The 21,825-nt window shown below is 36.4% G+C and overlaps 2 protein-coding genes across 2 annotated transcripts; one reads left to right on the top strand and one right to left on the bottom strand.

Annotated features, from left to right (window-relative positions):
• Positions 1 to 4,081: 4,081 nt before the first annotated feature.
• On the top strand, positions 4,082 to 5,060 carry LOC149373896 (uncharacterized). The gene is made up of 3 exons (XM_089595395.1): positions 4,082 to 4,408; positions 4,489 to 4,545; positions 4,812 to 5,060. The coding sequence occupies exons 1-3, from the start codon at positions 4,238 to 4,240 to the stop codon at positions 5,007 to 5,009; spliced, it is 426 nt and encodes a 141-aa protein (XP_089451521.1). The 5' UTR covers positions 4,082 to 4,237; the 3' UTR covers positions 5,010 to 5,060.
• Positions 5,061 to 18,003: 12,943 nt separating this feature from the next.
• LOC106645765 (uncharacterized) lies at positions 18,004 to 21,714 on the bottom strand. The gene is made up of 2 exons (XM_089595443.1): positions 19,992 to 21,714; positions 18,004 to 19,946 (listed from the first exon to the last, which is right to left on the bottom strand). The coding sequence occupies exons 1-2, from the start codon at positions 21,712 to 21,714 to the stop codon at positions 18,004 to 18,006; spliced, it is 3,666 nt and encodes a 1,221-aa protein (XP_089451569.1).
• Between the last annotated feature and the right edge of the window lie 111 nt (positions 21,715 to 21,825).

Below are 21,825 nucleotides of genomic sequence, written 5' to 3'. Positions count from 1 at the left end.
CTAAACCTAAAGTGTATGTATAAAGAAATAACTGCTACAATTCTTACAAAAGTTAGAAAATTTGATAAATAATTCATAGAGATCGGAAGTAATTTTGTAATCTTTGTTTTTTTATTACGAGTACCGTTGGAATATAAAAAGTGTAATTTGGTTCATGTTATATATTATACCAGCCGTTTCCTAGTTCAACGAATAAAAAAAAGAAATTGATGCCTTTAATTGAGTGCCATTTTTGTCCGGATAAAAATTTTTCTACTACCTGAAAATGGCCTTCCTCAAAAGGAGGACGGGGCATTTTCGGGTAGTAAAAAAGTTTTTATCTTGCCACAAATAGTGCTTTTTTAAAATAACTTTTTATTTTCTATCCAATAAACAACGTCGTGACAGTAATATCGTTTGGAATAAACTGTTCCTTTTAAATCACAATATAACCCGTGATTAAGAGAAAAGATGACGAAAATACTTTAGATCTCCAATCTTCACGGTTTAAAAAACTTCTTAACTTTTTCATGTACTTGTTGCGGCAGGTATTTACTTTTTCTTTACTTACTTTGGGCTCAGTTCTTGGTCCATATGGGTCATTTCTCTAAAAACACAATATCCCAATTAAAAATGTTTAATAAAAACTGATAAAATTTTTCTATCTCTTTTTGTCTCTTCATATTTGGTTTTTGCACTTGCAAAACCACCTAAAAAACATTAAAATTCAAAAGTTAATTTTTCTCATTCCTATTTTTTTACCAGCGCAAGATTAAACATAAGTAAATCGACAAATTAAGTATGACCATATGGATGGCAACACTAAGACAGGGGGGTTCATGTGTATTATGTAGAATTGTAATAAAAAGTTTTTTTCTTAGTTTTTTTAAGATTCCATGTAAAATACTCAAAACCCCCTGTTTTGGTGTTGTCATTCAGATGGTAGTACTGAATTTGTCGATTTACTGATGTTCAATCTTGTGCTGGTAAAAAAATAGATATGAGAAAAATTAACTTTTGAACGTTATTATTTTTTAGGTGGTTTTCCGAGTACAAAAACTGAATAAGAACAGACGAAAAAAAATTTAATCAGTTTTTATAAGACATTTTTAGTTAGAATATTATCACGCACCTCGAATAAGATTTTTTTAACGTATTATTTATAATATTTTCATTATTTTTCCTTTACTATGTAAAATTTAAACTGTAGTTAGAAACTTTTTTGGCCCAACTCTGTACCATTTTTCGGAAACCTAGTAAAACGTAATTTATGAACAATTTTAGAAAAGCATTTTTGGAGATTCTGGTACAAGCCGAACTAACGAAAGACTAAAAAAGGTACTGGTGAAAAATAAATAAATAAATAATTTTTGGTAACATTCAAAAATTACGTTTTTTCAAGAATATTGTATGTGCGTATTAATTTTTTCAATATTTTTTTCTAGACATAATTTCAAAAAAAAGAATCATTAGATTCCACACTTTAACAAGGACTCTTATAATTTTTTAAGGGTTTTTTTGGAGCCTTTTTTGTATTCGTTCATTATTTTTAAAGCTTTTTTTAACTGAAAACAATTTTTGAGAAAATATTTTTGATTAACTCAAACGTTTGCTTAAATATAATTCAATTACTAAGTGGCCCCTATAAAAGCCTATGTTAAAACATGGAATTCAGAATTCTTTTTTTTTAAGATACACTTGGAAAACATACTGGAAAAATTCACGCACTCACGTGATGTTTTTAACAAAACGTAATTTTTTTCAGCGTTTTCTAACTCTTTTTATTTTTTGCCAAAACTTCTTTTACACGTCATGCTCTCGTTTGTTTTAAATTGAGGTATACGATTAAATTAATAATTATATTTTTGTTTTAATAATAAAAACAAAATCCTTTAAACAAAAAGCGTTGCTTATGATACTTTTGACAAAACAATCAAATTTGATTGGTAATACCAATCAATAAACAATTAAATTCATTTTTACTCTAAAACTGGGAATATTAAAATTAGGGATTCAATTTAAATTTGAGTTCTAAATACTTGCAGTTAAACATGAAGTTTAAATTTCAATTAGAATAAATAAGGTCTTGGTTTAATTTTGTTAGGGAAAGGATTAAACACATTTTAAATATTAAATATCATGCATTTTATTTTTACACTGTTTATTCGATACTAAAGCGTTTGGTCTCGCAGTACTTATATTAATATTTTAAACCATAACAAATCATCAATATTGATGTTGGGAAGTGTAGAAACATTTCTGTCCTCAACGCGTACACACACTCACATTCACATTGCTGATTGTTAATTTGGATTATATATTAATTGAATAATTGAACAAGCACTCGAAAACCTTAAAGCTATTACTTGTCGATCCCACTGAAAATTCAGTATTATATCAGTTTTATAGTATTGTATCATGCAAAAAAATAGGACAAATTCTTCAGACCATTTTTTTATAAATTTCATTTTTATGTGACTTCTCCGTAAGGTTACGTGTTAAATTTAAGTATTATCAACATTTAATACTTAAAAAACGGTGTTTGTGAAATGGTCTTAAATTCTACATCTGACTTTCTAACATCATCACAAGCATCCTGTACAAATTTCAGGAAGATCCTGTAGAAAACGCTTTGTGTGATAAACGTCCTTCATTAGACATCGGTGCATTTGAGTTATGACCATATGTTTAAATACGTATATAAACACCTGGACCAACTACGTCATAGCTATGATCACGTAGACGAAGCGTCAGGAGTAGTTAATCGACCTACGAAAATCAAGAGTACAGGTGAAAGGGCGAGACTTGAATAGTGATCACCTATCCAAGTACTAACCGCGCCAAATGCAGCTTAACCTCGGATACCGATGGAACTGCAACTCTACAGTTGCGGCACCACGACCACATAACAATAAATAACTATGCGGTGACTCTACCTACATAGTCTATATATACAAACAGCTTGGAGTCTACCGCTCCGAGGAGGACCAATATACAATATACAAATCTATCATGTGTGTAGGTAACGATGCATTACTTTATCGTACGAAGTTCGTTGTTATCATTATAATAGACAGTATCTAAACACTATGTATACCTCTAGTACTGCTTATCATTAACACTGTGTGTATTGCAAACATATATAATTTATATTGCGAAAGTCCCGTGACGTTTTGAGATTCCCAATATCCTAAAGATTGTGTTCGAAAAAGGCTTGATTATAGTTCAGTCAGTTAAGGAGGCTTGGGCGATTTTGAATTAAATGCTGGCTAGGTCTGAAATTCAGAGATTATATAGATAAAGTTTGCTAGATTTTTTTAGGAAAACAAAATAGGTAGGTCAACACATTTATTTTCGAGAAAATCGCTTGTGAAAATTCGTCATTTTAACACGCAACCTTACGGAACCCGAAATTCAATAGACTACCTTACCGCAATAAAAAGCTGTGGGCCCACTTATTAAATTGGTACATGTACTTAAAAGTATAAAGAATCTATTATTTAAAAAAAATAATAGGATCAACACGTTAAATTTTGAGAAAATAGCGAGGAAAACATCGAACATGAGAATTGTTTTGTTCAGGTACTATAAGTGCGCATGCGCTGTACATTCATAAACATACAAGCATGAAAATTTAAGTCTAACACAAGTATAGATATATAATAGCAGATGAGAGCAAGAGAGTACAGTGTTGTCAGCTTTATCGTGGCAGGGCCGTCATTTTTACACAAGGTACCTTGGGAAAACTAATAAATTTTTTAATATCAATTTTCCCAATTACTTTTCCGCGTATTATTGCTATTTTATTCACACATGTGTATAATCAAAATGATTATAAAAAAAATATTACAAAGAATCATTTGTATGACAAGTACCCCACAGGGGCCCCTCAATAGATACGACACCAAACGCCCAAGCCTCCTTAAGTCGAAAGAAAAAAATTAGTTCCTTTTTAGCAATAGAAATTTATCAAATGGACAGTAGCACCATCTTGTATCCGTTGGACTAATGATAAATGATCACGTGACCATATCTGACTTAACTACAACTGAGCCTTTCATGACAGCAACTAATATCGTCTGTGAAGCATTAGTTGCCGCGTGGTTGAGGCACTCCACTTACGTAAAGAAATTAATTCCATATTCTCCGCTGCGAGACCGGAAGACAAGAGGGTTCTAATCAAGCAACTTTAACCAAAATTCAAGCTTCTATTTTTTACTATTCAAGAAAGCCGCGTTACACTAATATTATTATCAAAATGATCGAAAACAATGAGCCTAATTCGTGTTGGCCAGCCCCTAAATGGGATGATTATAGAGGTACGCTCGCGGGTCAGCAAATCATAACTCCGAGCGACACGTCTAAAGAGGCAAGACAGTTAGAAATTAAACCAAGCAAAGATTATGACATCCTAACCAATAATGATAAGGTAAGGCCATGAGCAACGATACACAAATATTTTATTTTCTTGATATTTCTTTAAAATTAAATAAAAAGGCGTATTTGTAGGACATTCTGAAGCAAACAGATATCGCAGAATTTGTAAAGGATACACTCAACGCCATCGTAAGTATAAAAGTGCTTTGTTTAAGTCTTCGTCTTGTTTAACTGATTAAATATCCAAAAATTTTTTTCGTTCAATGCTTAAATTAAGTTGAAAAAGTATCTGCTAACTGTACTCACTTTCTGCTTCGTGAAAAATTTTGATTAAACAATAGGCAAGAAAAAAATCTCTACCTGTCAGATATCTCATGATACTACGTAACTTATATGTATGTACCTTTTTTGATTAGAAAAAATACATTAATAAGAAAAATATGTTTAATTTTTAGGTCAAAGGTAAATCCATTATTGTAACGGGCGTTAAAAATGTTGAAAACAGAGTGGACAAAAACACTTTTTCCGAAACCATCCTAAGCTTCAACATTTCAGAAAAGTATGATGTTGATAAGATTGAGGCGTGGTTCGACTCAGACAATGTCTTGTGTATATTTATCCCTCAAAGAAATGAGCCAATTATTCATGAATAGACTTTGATCAACATTGAAAATATCGGATGATTCATGGTGATAGCTGACAAAAGAGAATGTAGAAATAGAAATAATAAATGATGTCATTTTTCCATTTTATCTATTTTTTTACGAATAATCAACCCAAGCAGTTTGAGACTTTATAGTTTCAATCACATTAATGGAAAGATAAAAATTTAAAACACAGGCTTTACTCTATTCGACGCAACTGAGGCATTGTTGCTACAAGAGATATCTCTAGCAAAAAAATGTACATGCAAGACTTAACATAGTAATTTAATGGTTCAATAGATAAATCGAACTTTCTATCTAGTCTAGGTGTAAATTTTTTCTATTAAAAATTATAAAATACCATTAAAAAAACATAATTTAATAAAGTTTCAATGTTCACTTTGAAGTTATCCATTAAGAAAAGCTTTTAGTTTCTTTTTAGACATAGACTTTCTCTGTTATCGCGTATAACTGACAATGAAGTAAGTGGTCTGTTGTCACATATTTTTCTTCCATAAAACTTTTCATAATTACATTTATAAAAATATCAAAATTTTCTTGTTAATCTTGATTTAAACTAAACTAATCGACAACATGATGATTCATTTTTTTCAAGCGTTGAGAATTTTGATCAATAAAACAAAGAACTTTGCAAAAAAAGTTACTTGTAGGATGTATTATTAAAATGATCATCAAATAAAAAAGCGAAAATTGTGATGTTTTAACACCTGCTTGTAACAATCATACATACTTTGCCAGATTTTTCCGTCAAAATTAATTTAAACTTTTTGTCTTTGTATTTTTTCAAAAAGATCAAGAATAACGTGCCATTTTTCCACAATATTTCGGGGTACATAAGCAAATATAAGTATAGAGTACATAAGTAAAACATAAAAAAAACGAACGAATAAACTCACATGATCTTTATTTCGATACTTTTATAGAATTTTACAAATAAGTACACTGATACACTATTAATATCATAAATACTTTAATAAAATGTTTAATTTAGAATCTACTTTACTTTTTTTATATATATGTTACAGCCATTTTGATGAACGGTGCGTATAACAGCTATATACATTGCTATTTTACTTTGCACGTATGCTATTGTCTTTGGCATATTAAGACACCGCCTTAGATTTAATGTGATTCATCACTTACGCAGCAATGGGGACCTTTATTTTACACGGCTTCCGAACCAATGAGACCACAGTTAGAATTCGCATTTTTTTTTATTGATTAACTTTTTTTCTTATAACTTACATTAAAAAACAAACTTTAAGACTCTTAATATTGTTAACACACATTACGTAAAGTGGTAAGTGACCAATAAACTTGCCATTCTGCTTATTAATTATGAATCGATTATTTGATCATCGTTAACAATTTTTATGCTCTAAGTAAAATAAATTTTATTTTCTCTCCGAATGATGATTGTTTTCGTATTTCTTGGCACATAATTAACGAAAAACTGAATGTGCTGTCAGCCTCTCATGTTTTGGGTAGAAAATTCCTAAAGTTTGAGTTTGATAAAATAATTCTATGACGGTTTTACATTAAAACCACAAATGTAACGTAAAAAGGTTAGATGCTCTACATGATTATCTTTGCACCTGGTGCTGCATGTCAACAGGGTAGCACCAGACCCGTGATACTCCTTGTGTTTGCCTTGGTAGAATAAGCACCATTTAAACAAAAAATGATTTAACATGATTAAGAATATAATTTTATACTTGACGCCGTAGTTTCAAGGAAGACGCAAAAACATTCCAACTTTAAACCAACACTTATAAGTATTACAATGATTTAACCAACAAAAAAAATTTAATATATTTTGCCTTTAATTATTAACAGTATATTTCTCTTGTTTTTAGTTCGTAACTCCAATTATTCCATTGTCTTTTATTCGCAATTGTCTGATCAGTTAAATTATGAACAATATAACAATGATAGGTATCCTATTCAAAGTTTTGGATTACAGTCTCGAATTTCAAGAATAAATTTTAAGAAAGTTATCATGAAGTTTCGTTCCTTTTTGACATTTTTTAAAACATTTCGACGCTCTTTTGATTACAACAAAGAAATTACCAAAATTTTTGGAAGTTCAACTTCATGTTTTCTGAGAAGTAAAATCGGAAAAACTTTTGGTTTAACGCAAGTTTTTTGATCCTTCGCAAAGTAAAAAAACGTTTGTACTTTGGGCACTATTATTCTAAAACATCTGACTTTCAGGCGAGATTTTTTTTCTTTGCAAAAATTGTACGAAAACTATTTATATTTATGTACGTCTAGCTAACGGTTTATTTAGTAGCTTTGTTTAAAAATTTTCTCAATAAAAGTACATTATCTTGATATTCATTTCCATTCTATGGGTACAAACTTGAACGGCCGCTTTGCGCCCTTATAATCACTCTGGGCCCACGGGCAGAAAAGTTTTTTGCACTCTTCGGGCCCAAAGTGGTTAAGTGAGCGCCCTTGGTAAGAAAAACAATATACACGACTTGGACACACACATACTACAACCGACCGTTCACTTCGGGCGCTTATGTTTGTACTCAATGGCATAGTGATATTATGTACTATTTTGTGATTTACCATATTACGGTAATCTTTTTATGGGGTATAAGGCCACAAGGGGCGTGGCTGTGGCTCTCTGTGCTGAGAATAAATTGAAAAAGGCTTCCCATCATTATACAAACGGTTGGTTTTCTTCGGTTTTCTAATTTTCTTGATTTTCCTACATGGTTTTCTTATAAAATACAGTACAATACGTCTGTGACATTTCTCATATAAAAAAATGATGAAGCTAATGACAAATCCACTTATTAAAAATACAAACAGTGGGGCGACCTGAGTCATACTGAATGATGTAAATGAAACTTTTTTAAAAATGCGATAAGTATCAAGACTTTCCTTCCTCCTATGAGATAATATCCCACCCTCTCTATACTTTAGAATGCTGAAAAAAAATTTTGTTAAAATTTTTAGACAACGAAATTTTTAAAATTTTTAATACTTACTGATGATTTAAAAATGGAAGAAATGGATCCCCTTTGTTCAGAGCAATACCTTTTTTTCTAATATTGCGTAGTGGAATAGCTAAGATTTTGCAACGGATCTTATGAATTACTGGATGTCGTGATAGATCGGGCTTATATAAAACTACCCTTTCGTTGCATATCTAAAATTTGACAAACACTTGAAATTATTCATACACTGAAAAATGGTAGTTTTCCTACGAGTTTGAAAAGTCTCTGTTTGCGAACCAAGAGGTTTGCGGCTTGAGCCGAAGGCAAGGGACGTAACAAGGTTCGTAAAGGAGACTTTTCGAACGAGTTCCGGAAAACTGCTTTTTTGCCCGAAGAAGTACCAGCCTCCCAAAACCATTCGAGGGCGGAAATGGTGTATTACGTCACTAGGGCACAAAGTATGAAAATGAGTGCCCGTAGGGCACGATGGTTGTATGTTGGTGCCCGAGTCACGTGTAATGTTTTTCTTACCGAGGGCGCAAAGTGCAATTTCGTGCCCGTGGGCACACTTTGCGCCTAGTAAATCACTTTGGGCCCTAAAGCAGAAAAGTACTTCGGGCCCGGAGACCGCAAAAAACTTTTCTGTCTGTGGGCCCAAAGTGATTACAAGGGCGCGAAGTGTAACCCGAGGGCACAAAGCGGCAGTTGTACTTTGGGCCTCTAGTAAAAAAATAATCAATTTGAATTTATTAAACCTTTGTAGCTTTTAAGAACTTTTTAAAATTGCTCGAATTTAGTGTACCAGCCTATAACCCGATTAGCACTTTGCCACACGCGCACGAGTACACAATCACACACACATACATTGTTACAGATATGAGTTTTTGGGTATTGACGTCTGCAATAACAAAAAATCATATTGAAACATTCAATAACATCTTCGTAGTATTATTTGTCGAGTAAAATGTTTGAGATATTTTATTATTCACTTTTGTAGAATTTTTAATTGTGCCAAAAATGGTGTTCTATAGTGAAATGTGAAAAAACCATCCTTTTAGAAATACTTTGAGCACCATTTCTCGAAGATTTACAAAATTTTATGAGAAAAAGTGTTTTAATGCTATTGTGGAAGATGATACGTTGTTACGTATTTTGAAAAAGTAATCAACACACAAACTAAATATTTAAAATTAACTGCTGAAAAGCATCTTTTGGGGTTGTAGGTAGACTATTCACGTCCCTCAAAAACAATCTCAGTTCGTCATTTATATCGTTCTTTGAGCTCTAAAAAAATTCCATAAGGTAAAGTTTTTAAATATAATGTAAATGTTAAATTTAGTTAGAACTTTATAAAATTACCGAGAAAAACGTTAAATAGTCGAATTCTTTATCCATGATCAATTGATATGTTTTATCCTCCAAGAATCCCCTCGCATTTTTAAATGGAATGTGTGGTATTGAAACTGTAGCGAAGCTTGTGAAACAGCCTGCGTACATTGATATAATAATAAATGTTGTCAGATATAGAGATAGTCTGGCCATCTTTGATGATACGGAGTTGAATTGTACGTCTGTAAATTTTGAAAAACTGTAAATTTAGTTTGGCATTTCTATTATTTAAGTTTTTTAATTGCTAGATTATATTTAACAGCTTACGATGGTCATACAGTTGTTAAGACATAAATTTTGCAAACTTAAATCGTTATTAATGATTTAAAAATTTTTTTTAATTCAAGTTTCCAAAAATCGTGCAAAATCAAAATATTTGCATTCATAGACGTGTTCCACAATTATACTTAACGGATAGAAAAATAGTTTTGCTTAGTTGGAGCGAGAGCAGCCCCCCCCCTTTTCTATGCTTTTAAAAGCTTTCACAGGTTTTGTTTCATTCCTAAATTTCTCTGCACACCTTTCTTTTTTAAGGAGCGTTCGCCTTCAGATTATAGATCTTTTGTGGAAAGATTAGTACTTTTCATGGCTTCGTAAAGCAATTCAAAATAGCGGCACCTTCAGGGGAAAATATGTCGATATAAACTAGCATGGTGCAATCTACTTGAGAACAATTACCTGTTACAAGCGTTTATTTCAACAGTAACTCTTATGTAACAACTAACGTCTTTTTTCTGGATATCTAGTAAACTTCCAAGCTAAAGAATACCTATATAACAGGTCATTTTTGAATATTATAATACTATACGTTCAGCTCTTAGTAAGGGAAACTACTCTGGGCACTGAGCACTGGGAAGAAGGAAGGGAGGCCACGCAATACTGGAAGGGGGTGGAGAAAAAAAGGCAATTTTGCTAAAAAAAAGAAGTCGATAAAACTTTTGCTGGTCTTGTATCGTAACATACTATTTTCTACCTCGTGGTCTTTTTCGTAATCTTGATGTTTGGACTATTACAGTGCCTTTAGTAGACAAAATAGTATTCACTACAGTTGCTATCCACCTGGGGCTATCGTACAGTCCACAAAATAGCTCTGTCCGTGATGGTGCATGTGTGACAAAAATAACTATTATTTTGAATCAGTAAGTTTTTTGTTTATGTATACTATAAAGCTTGATTCGCATTTTTCAAACACAACTTCAAATCCTCCGTTTCAAAAGATTTTTTTTTTTTGATACACCCTTGGTATATGGCTTATCTTGCTTACAATGTCATTAACTGTTCAGAAAAGATTGTAAACACGGGTTTCATCAGGGTTGACAAACTGTTTTCAGTTTTTGATGGAATTATAATATTCCTATCATAAAATATGCTATATAAATTTAGTGCATTGAGAAAAAAAAAAAAAAAATTATAGAAAAATACCAGCAAAAATCACTATTCTGTACAGGAAACTGAATGCAAAAAAGAATAAAAGAATGGTTATTATTTTTAACTTTAAACATTAATAATTAACCAGTTCAAGTTATGGTTTGAAAAGTAAAACTTATGGTAAGAACAGTAAAAATTTCCATGTTGAAGAGTAAAACGTATTGACCGATTTTTTTAAGGTTTACTATTCTAGCATAGTAATTTTTACTGTTTTAACTGTCACTTTTACTTTTTCGAACTGTAATTTTAATTTTTAAAACAATAATGTTTACTATTGAAAATTGTAATAATTTCTTTATTTTTTGCCAACTGCAAATAAAAACTGCGTGGAGTAGTAATTGTTGCTGAAATTTTTAAATAATTTTTTTTATTCTTTTCTCTTAGTGCAATAGATATAATTTCGGCAAGACAGAAAACGGTGTCACCTTGACTGAAACCTGTGTTCACGATTTTTCTCTGTGGCACTTGATATTGCGACCATCAAAATTTTTACTAAAAATCGGTAGACAAATTTGGGAAGTCTTTTGTTTACTCAGTCATATAAATCTTTGATTCATACGTATGCAACGTTGTCAACGCAGTTAATGCTGCATAAATTAAAATCAATATACTTGACTTAATTTTTAATATTCATATATTTTTATGATTCAGTTCTTATTTATCTAAAATTTAAATGCCTTGAATCAAAAAAAAATAAATAGCTACCCATAATAACTAAAACTTTTTAAATAAAAGCAATGATAATTTTTATAAGGTTTAGTTTGATACTGTATGCTTCTTGTGTAGAGCTAGAAATAAATATGCCACACATTCGCTCATAGTACAAATAATTATAAACAACGCTTTATAATAATTTTTAAATGAATTTTTTTATTATTCTCATTTCGTTTTAATGATATGTTTAATAATAATTAAATACAAAATTATATAATAATTGAATACACCCCTGACAGTCGTATCTTTGAGTTCTATAAGACTAATTGTAACCGTATAGATTTGTTACATGTGTACAAATAATAAAATAACATTAATTAAAGTATAAATAACTCAACAATAGTACGTGTGTAAGAAACTGCATTAAAAAACTAGTTTCTGAAAGAAACTACATCTATACATTATGTTAAAAAGGAAGAGCATCAGGAAATGCAATGAAATATGACACGACAGTAGATAGAAAAAAAAAAATTTTTATAATATTGGTGATTTAAAAAAAAAAAAAAAATCAAATAGGATGATAGTAAGAAAAACTTCAATTACCTAACATTCCTATTTCTTTACGTATGCGTATACATTACTTTTTATAAAACTATGGACAAACCTTTTCATTCTTTAGAGGTGATTAACTATTTAATATTTTTTTTGTAAAGAACATAAAAAAAATAACTAACAAAAAAAGTAATTATGCTTCATAAATGTAAATTATCTTTAAAATCTTGTACGATATAGTAAAAATAACGTAATGATAACCTCTTTGCTATATTTTTGCAAGAAACCTTTCATAACAGCTTACCTGTAAATTCTTGACGAACAAACATTCTCCATACGTTTAAAAATCCGTCTGAAAGTTTATGAATAAATCCTCTTCTATCATTATGTAATACTAAAATCATGCTAAATAAAATTGATGAAACAGCTACAAGTATGATCAAGAAAATCCAAAGACGCTTGTTGAAAACCTGTTTAATAAAAATAATACAAAAAGGTTATAAATAAATCAAGTCATAAATATTTTACAATCAAAATATTTTACCTCAAAGTAAGCTTTCCATGGAATCTCCTGGGTATCTGGTAATTTATACCATATTGCATGTCGGTATTCCATGATTTCGAACGATATGTCATACTTATCTAGATTTTCGTCGGTTAAAAACTTAATAGGAAAAATTATACTTCCATTTATAAATTTTGTAGAATTCATTGATATGTTCTTGACACTTTCGTTAAATTCCCATGACAATCCTGTGTTTAATGCAAAATCTTGAACTATTTCAGAACCAAAAGTGGAAGGCTACGAATCATACAAAAATACAATAAATTAATTTTTATGATATGGTTGTGTTGATTTAAAATAAACCAAAGTTTTATCAAATTAATTTTTCACCTCATCAGTAATTTTAATCGACGCCCCACTTAAATTCTTTCGTCTCTGAACTAAAGTTCGCTTATCGAGGGTAGTTAATCCTTTCTCCTTGCTCCACTCGAATGATTTAAAAATTTGTAATTTATTCTGGGAGCCGATAGCGAACCATTCCCGAATGTATTTATTGTTTCCACATTTTATGAGCACTTCACTTTTTAGATTCAAGTGAAGGTAATTCTTTTGTGGATATCGGCAAGTGCTATGAATTTTTTCAGTAATGGCAGGGCGGAAGAATAATAACCATACGTGAGGCGACAGATTGTGATCCTTCGAAAAGTGTGTGAATTTTTCGAAATCATTGTCAGTATTTAAAAACACCACAAAAAGGGTTTTTGAGTAATTTCTTATTTTTGGGTACTTTGCTGGAAGATCTGATATAGTTGAAGCTACGGAATATACCATTTTACGTGAAAATTCTTTAACCATGTTAACCACTGAATGTATATCTGTGGATTTATGAGAAAAGATTTTGTAATCAAGAATTATTATCGTTTAAATAAAGGCTTTACTTTTGCTTACCTTCATTGCTCCTATGAATAATTCCTATGCTGGTGGTCTTATAGATATTTTGTACAGCCAAAATTACCGGAACTTGACTTTCCAAGTTGTTTGTTGCATCACATGGCATGAATAGAACAACGGCCAATATTATAACGAGGCTGGTTAGCTTTGTCATTTTTGGCTAAAAATGCGTAAATAGAATTCAAATGTTTCCTCATATAATTAAAGAGATCATAACACAAATGTACTGTATTCGAGTTAATAAAAGCGATACTGTTTGACGTGGGAACAACTAGTAACAAATAGTAAAACAAATGTTTATTACTATTATTATTCCGTGGTTTAAATTACATAAAATATAAAAAATGTAGAAGTTGGTTTCGAATAGAAATTAAAATGTTTATGTAAACATGCAGATTTTGTTTAAGAAATCTTGAAAAAACAAAAATGCTTTGATAGTATACATTAGGTTGTGGCACATAATTTTTCATATATTCTACAACTGAATTTTTAATCAAGTTCTAGGCATTTTTTGCCCTTTTTACCATATTTTTGCGTTAGCGTGTCGTAAAAATTTTTTTAAAAAGACAATAAAAATTAAAAAACAATTTTTACATTCTCTTTTTTATGATGTCAATAAGTAATATGTGTCAATAGTCGTATGCCATTTGAAATCGACGCTAAGCAAAAATTGAGCAAATTTCATGAAATTTTCTAATTTTGGAGCGTTCTTTAACTATTATTTAACATAACTACTATTTCTCCAACATCTTATACAGAAACTTCAAGTTTTTGCCAATTGCTCTATTGACATTTTTTCTGAGAAGAGCCTGTACAACTTTCTAGGACACAGATATAATAAAAATAGTAAAACTACTTATGACCAACTATTTTATAATCTTTAACGTTATTTTGCTCGTAATTTTACTCCGACGGGTTTTGGAAAATATCTTGAATAAAAAAATGAAAAGCACAAAGTAAGTTTCATAATGTCATAAGCGTTTTAAGCCAAAAATTATTCGAATGTGAGTAAAGTTAAATTATTAAATTTTTTAAACAGCCAACTTGTGTGAATTTTAATCCTGAGTTTTTAAGTATATGGTGTCTTTTTTTTTTTAGTTTCTATTTGATGATTAATCTTAAATGGTGGAAAAACAAAAAAAAAGTTTTTAACGTCATTATTAAAATGCAAAAAATTATAAAGTTTTTTTTAATACAAAAGAACTTTTAAATATAAAATTCTTGGTTATGCTAGCTGCGTTATTTCAATTTAAGTTAAGTAAAGTCAGCGATGTTTTTGCACAAATTTGCCATAAGTTTTGTTGACAAAAAGAAGATTGATTGCGTTTAAAAAATATTTACTATAAATTATTACTTCAATATACAAAATACTGCGTCAACTGTCCTCACACATGACAAAATTTAAGATTATCTTTGTCATTACAGCATTAATAGTAAGAGTTCATCGAAATGCTTTTTATAACACACGATTAAGAGGAACGAAAAGAATGTTTCATTTTTTTTTGTTAAGGCAACTCGAAAAAAAAAAAAAAAACATTAATAATAATAAGAAAAAATAACAATAAAAAAATGTCAGTTTTTATACGTGGTGGCACATGTCGACAAGCCCGAAAGACTTTTTGTGCTTCCCCTGGTTAGATGAGCACCAGGTGTAAACTCTACTTATATTAAATTATTCAAAAATTATTCACTTTCTTGTATTAGTCCAAAACTAATCTTAAGATAGCGTTCAATTATATATTGTGCAGTAATAAGCTTCTTTAGTATTCAAAATTACATTATTCGAAAGGAAACAAGATGATTGTATCAAGAGCGCGATAAATGTAGTTCTACAAGGGAGAGGACCTATAGGTGTGCACTTACTTGATAACTTGATTCTGGTGATGCAAACAATGACTTCCGGAAACTCCTTAGATAAAGCTAGGCACAGCTGGAATGGACGATCTTTGGATGCTGGAAGTTTGGTTTTCTCAAGTTTCACAGGACAATTTTTACGGATAAATATCGAGTTGAGCGCTAAACTTCTTTGTCAGTCTAAATCGGAATCGTAGAATGCGGTGATCACTTTGGGTTGAGGTGTTGTCTAGTTGACGGACTGCGAGACAGTGACGTGGTAGGGCTGCGCTTTGAAGGGCTTGGAATCATATTTCCCACCACCAAAATACCCTGGCCATGAAGTGGGAGGAAATTCACGCCCATCGACACTGTCAACCCCTTCCGAACTTCCCCTCTTTTTATTTGTTTTTCCAACTACAAACAAAACAGAAGCCAATCAACGTAGGACAGGTAGCAAAGAAACCAATACATGACCAAATTTGAGAGCAGCGCGTCATAGGCTTGACGGCCCTTCCACGACCATAGATGTCACAATAAAACTAATAATTATGTATAAATTTACGCCTTAGAGTATTTATAGTCTTTGGTCGGTAGCTTCAAGGAAAATATTTCTTTGAGGTGGATTTTCAGTAGTCTACATTATGTGATAACGTCTTTTGTTTATCAATTTGTATCTGTGTGTTGTAAGTATATGAAAAGCAAAATAATTTTGGTATTAGGATCAAATCAAAAGTAACAGCAGTATTAGATGCATCATTTTTTATTACTCCACAATACGCTTTTATCAAGTACATCGCATTCGATTTGATGTGTTGGTTAGCTAGAATTATTGTTTGCAAAGTGCATATACTGTATTAATCGAATATTTGTGAACCTGCCTGATTTACCTTTAACGTCAAACAATTTTTTCAAGCTTAAAACTATAAGTACAAGTAAAATTTAGTTAAAAAATTACCACCTACTAGTCCGTACAAACAGTACCAAATACAATGATAAGGCTTTACTCTATACGCATAGGATCCCTCAAGCGTCAAAGCACTTGAGCTTTTTTCCTGCTGTTAATATACAATATTATCGGCCTCTCCGCTTTTAGAAGCGTTTGTTCAAGCTTTCCCCGTCCAACGTTCGAATGTTTCGATAGCTTATCTGTACTTTCTGGCGTAAAACAAAAAAGCGACACTATACATGTAAAGTCAAGCCGAAGAATGATTGATTTCTTACTCGATATCTTCTATATCACGTGTTAGTACTGACGCGTCCAATGAGCATGACGTTTGAATTTTCCCACCTTTTACTGCGCAGCTCTACTTATAATATATTTATAATTGCTCGTTTATGTCCAGCTCGTGTTTTTGTTTCACGTTTATTTTTTCTATAATCTATTTCTTGAATTAAGCACTGACCCATTTGTAAGTACGTCATGTCATTGATCGACCGCTCTCTTTTGGGTGTTTATATGAAATCTAAAGCCAATCATTTGTAGGTGTGTGTACTATTTTTTTTAAATTAAATGCCAGTTCAGTGATTTAATGAGAATGTGGCCCTTTCTCTGGTAAGGAAAAACCAAAGAAATCAAAGTATGATATTTACCGCAAGCTCAAAGCTAGCACCAAAATACCTACTCATTTTATGTGCAGCACATACTGAACGAAACTGAAGGAAATACCTTTTGTTAGGATTTTGATGATTTTTAGGTCTGGAAAATGTACGTTTTAAATAATTTCAGAAATATTTGTTGCAGAAGTGAAAGTAATTCAAGTGGATCATCATCATTAAGTATGAAAAGTTTTTAACAAAGATACCAATAGACTTGAGAATAAACTAAACTTTTACTTTTTAAGCGGTTTTCTAAAATCTAAGAAAATCCTTGTATTTTTTCTTTTCCTACCTTAACTTTTTTGATAGTTCTCTACGTACAACGACAAATATTCTATAAAATAAGCCAACGTAGGTGCCAGGAACTGAAATATTAATACTTTCATATGAAATGAATAATATATCAAGCCATTTCCAACATCAGGACTACCACCACCACACCGGAACAATCCATATTTGGTGCTCATTGCTCCAACCAATTACAACTCTGTATAGGGCCACGTAGCTACTCGTATAGCAAGTGTGAGCTACTTTTACTCCTACCCTTTTAATATAACGGCCAATTTACTCAAACTCGTGTTCTAGCGCCTTTTTTCCTCTGGGACCGCAAGTTTTGGATTTATTTGGCCTCTTCTGCCATTGTTTTCATAAGTGTTCCAGCTATGTATTGATCTTACGCTTGTCATACGCAGATAAGCTTACAAAGAACTGATTTTTTTTGTATATGGTTTATTAAAAATAAGAAATTTGTCAGCACATGCAGGTATATACAGACACACCATGTTTGTTGAGTAAACTCTCAAGCTCACTCCTAATGACAGCATATGTTTGAATTATTCTTTATTAGGACGTCGAGTAAATACAAGATCGGCAGATCAGCCGTAACAGATATTTTAGAGTAGGCAGATTGACGTGGAGGTCCGGTTCGAGAGTCCCCAGCGAAGCAGGAGGTCGAGGCGTGCACACACGTTGGTTCCACTCGTGAGCTCAGTTCGCTCGCGCCAGCAAAGACCAAGCGAGCAGCAGCTCCCTCTTCTTTGAGCAGAGACAGGGTGAGGGGAGGGCATGGGCGCGCAAGACAAATCTTGCACAACCCGCCCGCCTCGTTCCGTGAACGATCTCAGTCTCCGCCCGCCGTACCTGGGTCAGATTCGGCCACAGGGTCTTTGGAGGCGGCGTCGCCGGCACTAGGCGATCGGACGGGCAGTAGAGAGAGCTTGCTGATGGGACGGGTGTATTCACCAGTGGTGGTCTGGATGGTGGCGGCGCGAACGAGCCCGTCGGGTCCGGGATGAACCGAGATGATGCGACCGAGCGGCCACGTGCCGCTAGACTGGAGGAGCGTGGCGTCCACCACGGCGACGACGTCATCAACCTGGAAATTACGACGTGGGACCTTCCACTTGGGTCGTTGTTGGAGCGTGTTCAAGTACTCGCGGCTCCAGCGGCTCCAGAACTGGTCTCGGATTCCCCGGACCAGCTTCCAGTGACTGAGGTGATCGAGCTTCTCGGGCGGGGTACTGGCCTCAAGCACATAATTCAGCGGGCCACCGACAAGGAAGTGTCCAGGGGTGAGGATGTCCAGGTCATCTAAGCCTCCGGTGAATGGAGTGAGAGGGCGGCTATTGAGGACCGCCTCGATGCTGGCCAAAACGGTGGAAAACTCCTCGTAGGTGAGGTTGCGTGGTCCAAGGGTACGACGGAGATGATGTTTCATTGCTTTGACACCGGCCTCCCATAGTCCGCCGAAGTGGGGCGCCCGTAGAGGAATGAAGTGCCACGTGACGCCTTGTTCAGCCAGTGAGCCAGCAACACGCTCCCACTTTATTTCGGCATCATGGAGAGCCTCGCGCATTTCACGGTCTGCGGCGCGGAAGCAGGTGGCGTTATCACTCCAGATCTCTAAGGGCTGACCGCGCCTGGCGCAGAATCCTGTCAGCGCTCCAGTGAATGACTCGGTGGAGAGATCACCAACGGGCTCAAGGTGTGACGCCTTGGTGGTCATGCAGACGAAGATCGCGACGTAGCCCTTACTTGTGCGGATGCCTCGGCCCTTAGCAGACAAAATGTTGAATGGGCCAGCGTAGTCAACTCCAGTGCGAGAAAAAGCTCGAGCAGGAGTAACCCGTGCGGCCGGTAGAGGTGCCATGTGTTGAGTGGCGGGCCGCGCCTGCAGTCGGGCGCAGACCACGCATCCCTGGAGAATACTTTTGATTCGCCGCCGCCCGCCAATAATCCAGGCCTTGCGAGCCACATAGGCGCTGGTGACTCTGACTCCTCCGTGAAGAGCACGAGAATGAGCCCACTGGATAATGAGCCGAGCGAGGCTGCATCGGCTGTCGAGGATTGGCGGATGCTGCTCATCGAAGGTGAGCGCAGAATGTTGGAGACGACCGCCAACTCGTAGGACGTCATCGGAGAAGATCGGGTCTAGAGACAGCAGTGGATCTTTCGCAGGGACACGGCCGCCCTTTTGCAAGCTCGCAATCTCTAGCGCGAAGAATCGTCGCTGGCTGAGGCGGACGCAGGCGAGGTAGGCATCGCGCAGCTCAATCGTCGTCAGAAGGGTGAAAGGCGAGGGAGCGGGATCTCGACGTAGCCGACGACGGATCCAGCGACGCAGTCGAGCGAGGAAGCGTAGGAGACGGCCAAGGTCTGAGAACTTCTCGAGCAGATTTAGCGTAGTGCATTGAACAGCACAACAAGATTGGAGGGCGCCGTCGGTGACTGGGTTGCAGGAGCTAGGCAACTTTGCGTTTTCGGCTGGCCACAAGTCAAGAGGGCCCGCGAGCCAAGAAGGGCCTTCCCACCAAGCACGCATTTGCTGAAGCGTGAACAGATCCGTGCCCCGGGACGCCACATCCGCTGGATTAGAGTCCGTCGGAACATATCTCCATACGTGGGAGGGCAGAAGCTCCTGGATGTGAGCCACGTAATTTTCGATCAATGAGTTTGTCGGCTCCGATGATCGGAGCCAGTGAAGCACGATCTGGGAGTCGCTCCAGGCGTGACAGTGCTCAACGCTCACAGCATATTCCTCGGCAACCTTGCGTAGCAGCCTCGCTGCGAGCAGTGCCGCTCGTAGCTCCAATCAAGGGATCGACATACGTGTTGGACTAGTGGCGTCTGGCTGCAAGCTTTTGATGGGGGTCAACTTGGTCCTGGACATAAAAATACTCACGCAGACACCATCGGCTGGGTTCTCAGAGCGCGAGTACACGACAGCAGCCATCGCGCGCCGGCTCGCGTCTGCAAATGCGTGGAGTTGCAAACTAGTGGCGGGACTGCAGCTGATCCAGCGAGGAATGGCAATGCTAGGGACATTCTGCAGTTGAGTCAGAAATCTGCTCCAGCGTTGGGCCATGGCAGCAGGCGCGGGCTCATCCCATTCGAGTCGCGCTCGCCAGAGATCCTGGATGATCATTTTGGCAGTTAAGACAACGGGCGCGATCCATCCACAGGGATCAAAGAGTCGTGCTAGAGCGGCAAGCATCGCGCGCTTGGTCGGCCGTGGCTGTAGGGTAGGCGGTGTGAGGTGGAAACAATCGTCAATCGGGTCCCAGCTGACGCCGAGTTCGCTGACAAGACCGTCTGCGCTGAGCTGTCGCCAGGTTGGCCTTAGTCGGGTATCTGGAGAGAGATCACGCAACAGCTCCGGATCGTTGGCCACCCACTTCCTCAGAGGGAAGCCCCCAGCTTGCAACAAGCTGATCAGCTGGTCGCGGCGAAGTCGAGCCGTCTCAACGTCGTCAGCGCCAGAGAGAATATCATCGACGTATCGATCTTGTTTGACGACAGGCACGGCCTCGGGCCAAGCATGGCCTTCATCCTCGCATAGCTGGGAAATCGTCCGTAGAGAGAGATAGGGAGCACTAGCTTCACCGTAGGTCACAGTGAGCAACTGATAGTGCTTCGGCGGGCTAGAGTCATCAGTGCTCCACAGGATACGCTGGAAGTCCACGTCACGCTTGTCGATCCAGATCTGCCGAAACATCATCTGGATGTCCGCGCAGAAAGCAATCCGATGCCTTCTCCAGCGGAGCAAGACAGTCGGCAAGCAGGCTTGGAGCTTCGGTCTGGCGTGCAGGATATCGTTGAGGCTATAGCCAGTGGATGTCGGTCGCGATGCGTTGAATACGACGCGCAGTTTCTTCCGGTGGTCGCCAGCTTGCCAGATGCCATGGTGCGGGATATAATGCACGAGGCCCGACGACTCGCGTAGCTCCACGTCGGTCAGTAACCGCATGTGCCTGCACCTAAGATATTCATCCATAAAGCGTGCATATTCGATGGCCATCTCCGGGGCACCCCGCAATCTGCGCTGTAGCGAACGAAGGGATGCTCTAGCGCCGGTTAAGCTCTCTCCTAGTCGCTCAATTCCGTCGCGCTTGAGCGGGAGGCGGACGACATAGCGCCCGTCGGCAGCCCGATGATGATCGGCAAAGATGACCTCGCACTCGATGTCATCAGGAGATTGACGAATTACCCGTGGCACGTCCTCCAATTCCCAAAACCGTTGCATCGGTGCGATTAGCTGCTCGTGCCAAGGCGGAGCTGAGGTGTCCTGTGTCGTCATGCAAGCAGCCGGCGAGGACGAGGTCGCTTGGCCCGGTGCGTGACCAGCGAGCATCCAGCCGGCAACGGTGAGCTGTCCGACGATATCTCCACGGAATAACTGCCCTGGCCGTAGTAGATGGGGGTACACGTCGGCTCCAAGTAGGATATCGACGCCGCCCGGTATTCCAAAGGTCGGGTCTGAAAGATCTGGTAAATCGTTCAAGAGTTCGATGACGGCTGGTTGTAACGGTCCGGAGGGGGTGCGGAGTCCCATTTGGGGCAAGCAGTGCGCAGTCAGCCGCAACGTCCGGGTTGAGTTCCGGGTTTGGAGCTGCAAACTTGCAATCGTTGGGGAGCGCATAAAGACAGCGCCTCCGACGCCAGA

Source organism: Copidosoma floridanum, unplaced genomic scaffold, assembly GCF_036245765.1.
Source record: "Copidosoma floridanum isolate Cflo_tuat_1 unplaced genomic scaffold, Cflo_Japanese_pri ptg000025l, whole genome shotgun sequence".
In the NCBI taxonomy this organism is placed as follows: Eukaryota; Metazoa; Arthropoda; class Insecta; order Hymenoptera; family Encyrtidae; genus Copidosoma; species Copidosoma floridanum.
The sequence above is the reverse complement of the archived record's forward strand: the minus strand, read 5'-3'. Positions and strand labels throughout refer to the sequence as shown.